The sequence below is a fragment of the Pterocles gutturalis genome, unplaced genomic scaffold (genome assembly GCF_000699245.1).
Source record: "Pterocles gutturalis isolate BGI_N339 unplaced genomic scaffold, ASM69924v1 scaffold15584, whole genome shotgun sequence".
Taxonomy (NCBI): Eukaryota; Metazoa; Chordata; class Aves; order Pterocliformes; family Pteroclidae; genus Pterocles; species Pterocles gutturalis.
The window spans coordinates 2,516-12,264 of record NW_010133484.1 but is presented as its reverse complement, the minus strand read 5'-3'; the positions used below and the strand labels follow the sequence as shown (position 1 = coordinate 12,264).

General features: G+C 41.4%; 1 protein-coding gene across 1 annotated transcript in view; it reads right to left on the bottom strand.

Moving 5' to 3' along the window:
• Positions 1 to 1,757: 1,757 nt before the first annotated feature.
• HDHD2 (haloacid dehalogenase-like hydrolase domain containing 2) overlaps positions 1,758 to 9,749 on the bottom strand; it is an 8,817-nt gene continuing 825 nt past the window's right edge. Inside the window, exons 2-6 of the mRNA XM_010081261.1 lie at positions 8,335 to 8,543; positions 6,305 to 6,389; positions 3,212 to 3,428; positions 2,789 to 2,852; positions 1,758 to 2,132 (exon numbers count right to left, since the gene is read on the bottom strand). Coding sequence (XP_010079563.1) covers positions 2,029 to 2,132; positions 2,789 to 2,852; positions 3,212 to 3,428; positions 6,305 to 6,389; positions 8,335 to 8,543 — 679 coding nt within the window. The 3' untranslated portion in view covers positions 1,758 to 2,028. The remainder of the gene's footprint in view (positions 2,133 to 2,788; positions 2,853 to 3,211; positions 3,429 to 6,304; positions 6,390 to 8,334; positions 8,544 to 9,749) is intronic.

Genomic DNA, 9,749 nt, shown 5'->3' with positions numbered 1-9,749 from the left:
AAGCCTTGATGTGCCAAATGTGTTACTTTCCAGTTGGTTTGGGGTATTTCCAAGGTGGAAAGGCAAGGAATTAGAGGAACTTGGAGACACTGCAGAAAAACCAGCAGATTTGGGCTCATCTAACTGGAAAGTGGATTTGTGGTTACCCACTGATTCGCAGCCAGCCATAAAATGCAAACAGCGAGTCGTTGCAACGCTGTGGTAAATACTAGTCAAGCTGGAGACTTTTCTGCTTATAAACACGGTCAGGTAAGCAGTCAGGACTGCCCCGTGTCCTGCAATTTTTTAATTAGAAATTCTAAGTCATTTTTTCAAGCTCTTGGGTCTCATTGCTGCCGCTCTCTTCCCCTCCCTCGTGCTTGGCAGGACCATGATATATATATTTTTTTGCAGTTTTCCTTGCATGGGCTTGTGTGCAGCTGCTCTTCCAAGTTTTCTTGCATGCTTTCCAGCATGCCCCAGGACCTCTGAAGCACCAAGAGTCTCTTTTTTTTCCAGCATCAGTAACATTGTCAGAAGTCTTTATGTGAAATATCTTCACGGGATTTTTTTTCTAGATCTCTCACCCCCTGAACCTGACTCTGACTATGGGCCAAACACCTCCCTGCTGTACTCCAAGCAGAAACCAACACAGGTTCAGAATTGTTGCCATGAACACCAGGTGTGTGAATTTATTCAAAACTGTAAATTACAATTTATGAGGGCACACAACCAGTATCTAAAGACAGCTTTTGCTCCTGGGGGGTTTACAGTTTCTTGTAGTTCTAGTACAAAGTCTGCTCTGTCCACACGTTCTCAGACAGTGATTAAACCTGAACGTAGGTAACGACCCACCAAGTGAGACTGCAGATAGACAATATTTTGTGTAAGGAAAGCTTCCCATTCATTCATCACGATGATTTTTCTTAACAAGAACAAGCATGGCTCATTAACACAAAACTGTATTTTCAATAAGGTTAATTCTCCAGCAATGTATAATTACAATCTAATAATTTAACACTCAGGAGCACTGTAAAACAACTGTAAAGGACTTGGATTATTACAGTTTGTAAATGGACCAGAAAAGCTATTTACCATCATTACAAAGTTGGGGGATTTAACACACAGGAAAAGCACTGCTTCCTACAGAATTAAATTTCATTTTACAGCTCTGCTAACCAACTGTGTAAAAACTGGAATCTGTCCCCACGGCTTGTGAAGGATTTTTCCTATAACATTAAAAAGAAAGAAAAAAAACCCAACACTAGTGAAATTTTGCAAATGTAGCATTAAGAGGACCCTGCTGAAGACTAATTTTAAAAATTCAGTCTCTAAGGCATTTAATACCAGATTTTTGTTTCTGTACCATTCTTTTTAATAACAGCATCTAATTAAAACATCTGTAAAACGCTGACAGTTTTAATTTTATGTAAAATTTGAAAAACAAAAAAATAAGATCTGTTCTAATGAGAGGAAAGATAGCAGCAGTAGTTATTATTAAAAAGTGGTGATATTTTAATTTAAAAATAACTTCTAAATGTGCGTAATCTCTACCTTTAAATTAGAGCAGAGCAGAGGCATACTCAGTGAAATCACTACAGGCCGAGTAAGGCTCTGGTAGTCTCTGAGGTTTATTTTTTTTGAGTATTTCCAGTGGGTTTTTTTTCAGTTTAGCTTATTCAGCAGAAGAACATGAAACTTTCCAGACAGGTTTTTTTATCAGTTATTTCTTGAAAACTGAAAATAAACAGAACTCTCTGCCATACTCCCTACATTATTCAGGAAAGCAGCTGTGTTGGTTGTAGACTTTCTGTCTCACCTTTTGGGCATCCAAGGTCCCTCACCACAGCCTCATGAAACTAATACAGGAAAGAGGCTTTGCCGTGACTGCTGGGGCCCGCACCCATCCTTTGCTCTTTCCCAACTCAAGTGGAAGGAGCTGACGGCTCTGTTTCTGATGTAACACATACATTGATCCTGTGACCTTAATATTTGAAGCAAGACTAAAGGAAATGATGTGAAACATTTGTCTCTTCAAACTTCCCTTTCTCATAGCAGATGCTCTAGGATATGTTCCACTGCCTCTGGGAAATTCTCACAGGTTAAGTAAGGAGCCGGATTGATTTTGTCTTCATCTGCTGGTCGATATTTACCTGTAACAGATTAACAAACACACACTTTTACTCTTTTCTTTTTTTTTCCCCCTGAAAATTACAGCTGCCTCAGATCAGTAACAACCAGACGTGGCAGGAGGAATGCCCATCTGAGGTTCTCCTGCAACAGACATCTGACAAATCTTCCCTAAACAAACACTAAGCCTTACTTAAGATACCTCCAGGGACAGCTCTGGCTCAAAATTAGTGTTACTTATGCACTCTACTGTGTTGGCACTATTCTTTCACTGACTATTCAGATATTCTTGAAATAATAATGTTCTCATCTTCCCTTCTGGCTTTTATGAGGAAGAGCTGGATTGTTTGCTTTCATTTTCAACAAAATGGACCATCAATAGCATTGATAATAATTGTCAAGTCCCTTAAGGTTCCACTTTTGTCTGAAGGAAAATGACTTTTATAATTACCAGTGTAATTACTAGGAAGTGTCACCAGAGTTCCCGAATGATCGGCAGTTACATTGCTGTGACTGATTTTGGCAATCTAAGATGTCACAGTAACAGTTCTCTCTCTTCTTTGACTAGTGCTTAGAATTTTAGATTCATTAGTGAAAAAAAAAATCCAACCTACAAGATCAGCAGCCCCCATCTGCTGCTTCATATCATCCTGAAATAACGGATCCATCGAGTACTTACCGGTCCTCACCAAAATCCCACGCATGCCTGCGTTCTGGGCGCCACCAACATCATCCCTGCAGTCCTGGGACAGAACAGGAAGATCAGTTGGTTAGTGGTCACAGACACAATTTATTAACAAGGTTTTAATGACATTCTCTGCTTTGCACATCACTAACCAGCCACCTGAAAGCAGCTACACTGAGTCAAACCCCGTAGCTACCTATTAGAAAAACTGTCACAGAAATATTTTTACTATGTGCTTTTTGCCTGATCAAACCCACTGGAGTAAGAGAACCAACCCCATTAAATCCTGCAGCTTTTGACAGGTCAGTTTTCACCCCTCATTCAATCACAGAGCTTTTAGAAAGACCAGTTCATGGCATTTTGGAGGCACAACACAGCAGAAATGAGCTAACAGGAAGTTTATCGGTCCCCACGTACATCACCGATCATGACGGCCTCCTCTGGGGCACAATCAGTCCCTCGCAAAGCTTCCAGGAAGAAAGTTTTTTCTGGTTTCCCCACCACTGTCGCTTTGGTGTCCGTCGCGTATTCCAGCCCAGTTACAAAAGGTCCAGGTCCCAGAGCCAAGCCATCTTTTTTCTTGAAATATCTGGCTTTATGTATAGCTATAAGAGGAGCACCATCCAAAATCAACCTAAAGAATGAATGAAGGAAGCACAAAAATTATAATAAAGAAATTATATTTACAGCTGAAGGCCTCAACTGGTTCCATTCAAGTTGATGACAAAATCCATCTGATTTCCCCATGCAAAATAGTTTAAAATACATCAACCGCAGGTAGTAGCAACTTTACGGCCACAGTCTTAACCTCCTTGCCTGGACTGAGAATGCAGCAGTTGATTTTCAGGCTGCTGCTGCCAAGAAATGTGCAGCCCAGCAGCTCTTGGGGCTGTTGGTATCACCTACAACAACAAAACGTGTTGTTTCCAGCAGAGATGGGTGTTCAGGCGAGTCCCAGGTACAGGATAAATCATTTAACCTTAACTTTATATTTTAACATTGGAGGAATTACAGTAACAGGTCACATAAAAAAAGCACACTGGGCGCATTCATGTCCCACCGAATTCCCCAGTTAACGGTGCTATTACTGAGCCTTTTAGAAACCAAACTGGATTCAGGCTCCTTGATATTGGAGGCTTGCTTTCACAGAATTTGGACCTAATTTCCATTTTTTCTCCTTACAGCAGATGCAGCAGCTACTTGTCCTGCAGCAAAGGGAAGCCTGCATAGCTGCTGTGCTAGAGGAATCCTCCAGGTACTACCAAGCACAGCAATGTTATTGCAGTCCTCCCCCTCCCCAGCCTCAGTTTCCCTGCAACAAAAGCCCTCCAGAATCTATAAAAGTTGAGGTAACAACTGCCAAAGGCTTTCTGTTCTGATTTTACAGCACCTTCTTCAGGTACTGAAGCAACTCCAGTCTTTATCACAACAGGTAGGAACGTAACTAGCAAAGCTGGAGGATAGAGGGGAAATGTTGGCCATTATCTTGAGGTCAGAAAGAAGGATTTATTTAACTCCGTCTGATTTACCAAAAAAAAAAAAAAAAGGCTTTAAGAAAAAAAACAAAACCTTCCTTTGCCCCTTCCCTGCCTTTCTGGAGCTCTGCTGGGCTCAAAGAGGCTGGCTTAGGTGAGTTGTACACTCCTCGGAGGATGTCTGCTCCTTCCCGCAGGCTTGCCTGGGTACTCTGAGCAGTATATAAATGATAATTATTCATTTCACTTAATTATCACCAAACACTCCTATTGAATCGATGCATTCCAAAGCAAGCTCAACAAGAAGAGAGCTGGCGTGTGTATCTGTGAGCAGCCAGATACGTTCACGGTGGGAGGATGCCTCTAGGATACAGAAAAATTTAATTTCACAAGCAGCACCACAACCGCTTCCATCCAGCAGTTTGCAGGAAAGATCTCACCTGAGAGAATTCTTTTAAATGTGGCATCAAAATCCCATGTATACAAAAAGAGAAATCTAGTCTCAGTCATTTTAAACGGTGCCTAGAGAATGGCCTTACTCTGTGTATCTCGTTTTGGGACTCATTTTGAGTTAGATTTACCCAACCTAATGCTGGATATCAACTGAGTAGTTGCCTACCAGGTAATTAGCCAGCCTGGGCTCTTCACAGTCAGTGGAGAGGAAAAACCACTTCTAGGGCACTGATCAACTGTCCTATTTTAAGTACTACTAGGGGAAAAATGAATGATGCCGTACAAGCGCCTCCTCTCTCCCTCAGGAGCTCAGACCACCAGCTCAGATACAGGCATCAGCACTGGAGATACCTGCATTTAATCAGATTTACCATAAAGTTTTGCTATGAGCAATGCAAATCCCAAGTGACTTCATTATCTGAGCAGTAAAGGACAAGGAATAAAGTAAAGGACCTGGCATAAGGCTCGAGAAGATGAGAATGCAGCCAGCAGTTAACACTTCCATTAGACCAAACAAAACTGACACCAGCAAAACAGTTTACCCTCAACAGAGGACTGGGTGAAAAGCCCAAAACAAGTCAGGCTTTCCTGCGTATGCAGGAAATTAAGAGTCCACTCCTGAGTGCTCTGTAAAACTCTAAAATCAAGGCTGTTGGCAACATACACTGACAAGGCTGCCAGAGAATCGGTTTGGGTCAATATGTGTTCTTACGACATACAACTGGCACACAGATAAGGACAGCTTTGCCTTCCTACGCCAAGGAGCCTCTATAAGATACCGATGAGCAGTAACTTATACACCCCTCTTTGGATTTAGTGGTTAGAAAGACAGATCAAGGTGCTCGAGATCAGTTTTTTTCAAATTCCAACGTGAAAAACTGTGTGAGCTCACGTTCATGTCTTTGAAGCTAAAGGTTTTTTGCAAGTTAAAAATCAAGAGTGCTGGGCTGAGCTAGAACTAGAGAGGAGGACATGTGGCTATGCACCTCTGTGTGCACTATTGCACCTTGGCTCCTCTGCAGTCACAGATAAATTTTATGTGATTTACCCCTTCATCAACACACAAAACGAAGAGCTTTTAAAATTAGACAGACCGGATCAGATCCATAGTTCATATACTCCAGCTTTTTGTGTTGGCCACTCCTGAACACAAGATGCTTCTAGAGGAAATTGCTAGAAATCCTGCACTAGGTAGATAAGGAATAATCTTCCCTAAATACTTGATTTCCTTTCCTATAAAATTTGAGGCTGAGGTTTGAACATAGAAGCCATGTCCTGAATACTTCACAACATCCTTGTTTTTGTGTATTTCTTCTTGAAGCATTACTAACTTTTTCACCACAATGACAGCCTTGACTGTACTTCCATATTTAATTTACAAACTGAAAGTTATGAAAACCAGGGCTGGACTTCTTGAAATTCACAGTTAAGATCCCAAATCCACCAAAGTTAGTGGCTACATAGCAGTGATATTTCTACCACCCTCTTCTCCCCAGATGAGCAGGATTTCCTCACCTATGTAGAGGTACAGAGCCCGGTACAAGACAGTCACCACTCCAAAGGCCACGAGGTGCTGACTTACCGAAACGCTCTGTTCATCATCTCGTAGTGAAAGTGCTCAGGAGCCAGTCCTACCACCACCGCATCGGGGTCATCAGTGGCCATCCCTGAAAAATCAAAACATGACTCTGAGCGAACAGAATTTTATTCATACTTGACAGTACACAGTCAACAAGTGCAGTTAATCACTTTACAGCAAAAATGAGCATTTTCCGACACAGACACATCACACAGACTAGTTTTATGTCTAGAAATGGTACTTGGGCTCTTCTCTCCATTCTGGGATTGCGGTTTTGGGACTCTCCGTACTCCAGGATCGTTAGCCAGGAATGGGCTGAGCCTTGGTCATCAAGCGGTGAGCAATGTCACTGTGTGTCACTCGTTTGTATATTTGTATCTATTACTATTATAATTCTTATTAATATTACTGTAGTTTAGTTATTAAATTGTTCTTATTTCAACCCATGAGTCTCTTTTCGCTTCACCCCTTTAATTTCCTCCCCCATCCCTGGGAGGGAGGAGGGTGAGCGAGCGGCTGTTGTGGTGTTACGCTGCCAGCCAGGCTCAGAACTACGACAGTTAACTGAGAATCTCTTTCTACATATATTTATCTGCTTTGTAAGACTCTAAAGCAGGAAGACTATTGAATTCCATCCAGTCTTTCTATTCCCTCTAGTCACAGAAAACTCCACTTGGGGTATAAAGCCTGACAGTTTTTCTACAAATCAGCCTGGTTACGACAGCAAAGATGGTATCGCAGCTTGACCTAGAAATTGTTACACTAGATCAGTTTTTGACTCTTCTGGAAGGTGTTTTTCTGTGTGTGGGTTAGTCCCCTCGAGAACAGCTTGCACCTCCTTTGTCCTGCACCACCTCCGAGGAGCATGACTGTTTTTACATGGCACTGCCACCTCTGAACAGAATGAGAGCAGGGTGGCACCTACAGATATTAATGTCACCAATAATACTCTGCTGATACTTCTGTCTTTGCCATCTATTACAAAATTAGCATCAGCTACTGTAAAACCGATGGAAAGATCTCAAATACACAGAGATTAAACTGATTTAACTACTCTCGGTGAAACAGCTGCTGTCTCTGCTGTTTCTGACCCAAGAAAGAACACATACAGAATATTGCTGGTGGCGTATTTCTCTGGATACGACCTTAGGTAGAACAGATCATCAGGTTTCATTGCTCTCAGAGCCCACAGAGGCTTTTTTCTCGAACACTTATCTTTCTGAAGATTACTGACTAGACTATGGCACTGAAATTTAAGAGGAAATGTCCAGCTCCTAGGAGAATTAGAACCTACTTAAATTACACAGCCATAAGGATATCAGTTCAAAAGGCAAGGGGCAGGGAGCAGTGCTAAGCCATCCACATTTTTGCTGCCTTGGCTTTAAATGAAAGACTGAATGCACAATATACAGTTTTCAACTTTTACTATGTTAAAAACGTGGGTATCTGCACTACTCTTGAAAAAACAACGTGGTTAAGTCAAGGACTAACTCTCCTAGCTTCAGGCACCTACCAGATATGTCCAAGTTAGAATATATCATCTTCTGCTCCCTTCAATGACCTAGTGATTCTAGTGATAAGTATTACTTTAGACTGAATGCACAATATACAGTTTTCAACTTTTACTATGTTAAAAACGTGGGTATCTGCACTACTCTTGAAAAAACAACGTGGTTAAGTCAAGGACTAACTCTCCTAGCTTCAGGCACCTACCAGATATGTCCAAGTTAGAATATATCATCTTCTGCTCCCTTCAATGACCTAGTGATCCTAGTGATAAGTATTACTTTTTTTTTTTAACTGGAAAGTCATTAAAAGTACCAAGTTTTACCCAAATTCCCAACTATTTGAAGGTTTTGGCTGCCATTTCCACTACTCCTCGAGAAGCTCTGACTTCAGTCTGTTTAGTGTTAATTCAAAAAGAAGAAAGAACCTTTATGACTCTGGAGAGATTGTAATTCTACAAAACACAGAGCACTATGTTTCCTTAGCTGTTTAGTAACTTCTCCCGTGCTGTTTTCTGACCACCTCACCTGTGAAATCAGGCAGAGCCTTATCATCCACCAGGAGAAGAGGCCGCACCTGCTTTTGCTCCAGCAGATTTCTGGCTGCAGTCAGAGACGTGAAGATCTCATTTTCTGCAATGTCAAATCCCAGCTTTGTCAGCCTCTCCAGCAGGTCCCTCTTGCACTCCTTTGTTGTGTTCGTCACGAACCGAATGGTAACCGGAGCGCTGCGCAACCTGATGGAAGAGCAAAGGGAAATTGGCCACAGCTTCCCTCTATTTACAACAGCATCCTGAACCAAAATAAATAAACAAAATAATCTTGTTGCTCAATGAATGTACTGAACTCCACATGCTGGGTGAATTTCACAGCAGCTGTGGCTTTTTTGGAAATGTAGGATGCTCTAGGAGTCAGTGTTACCTGCGTGGTGATTTCAGGACAGCTTTTGCAGCCGTTTCTGCCTTTACTGAGGAACACCAGTATCCCATAAAACCACATTATTGCCCTACACAGACAGCACGTGCTACCAAACAATGAAATAATTTTAAGTGACAATTTCAATGGCGTTCCCTTTAATTATTCCCCCACCATCACTTTCTCTGTTTGTTGCTATAGAAACAAACACTGGCATCACAACTGCACGGAGAACATCAAAATAAAGTTGGTCAATGCTGGAGACTGACTCGCACCTGCTACTTCTTTCTTTTGTCAGGTCTGCTGCCCAGAAAGACACACTGACCTTTCACAAGTATGAACTGGTAAAGAAGTCCCCTGCTTGCTAATAAAATAAAAATTAATATTTTTTTTCCTATGGACCTCAATACTGAGAAGTATCCTAAAAATGGAATCTATCCACTTGATCCTTAACCAAACTGCATGCCAATCATTTCAGCTTCTCTTCAAGAAGGACAATGACATGAATTAGCAGAAAAGAGCATGAGAAAATTTTTTTTTCAAAGGTCTAAACAAAAAGAAACACTGAGGATACAAGGTCCAGTAAATGAAAAAGTAATGAATGAGTACCCAGTGCTTTACCAGTTTTTACTGCCTTGCAATTTTACATCTTCAGGAGATCATTATTTCCACAGAATTATTTATGAAAAGAAATGTGGAGTTTCCTAATCCCTGTGTGAACTCTTCCTCTGAGCAACACTTTAGCTTTATAAAAAAATCCAAGCAGCCAATACAACTCCAGTAAAAACTTCTCATCCCTAATTCAACCCTCTTCCTCTCTCCTGATTAATTCTTACTGTCCCAGCATCTTAAGGTGTCCTCCCTCACTCACCACAATAGCAGATCATCACTTTGTGGTTTTCTTCATCCATTGCAAGATGTCTTCTCCAGGAAAACAGTGTCATAACAAAATACAAAGATCCCTGGGGTTGTGTATCTGATTTTCCCACTGATTCGGACAAATTAAGTCATTTTATTATGCCTTAAGG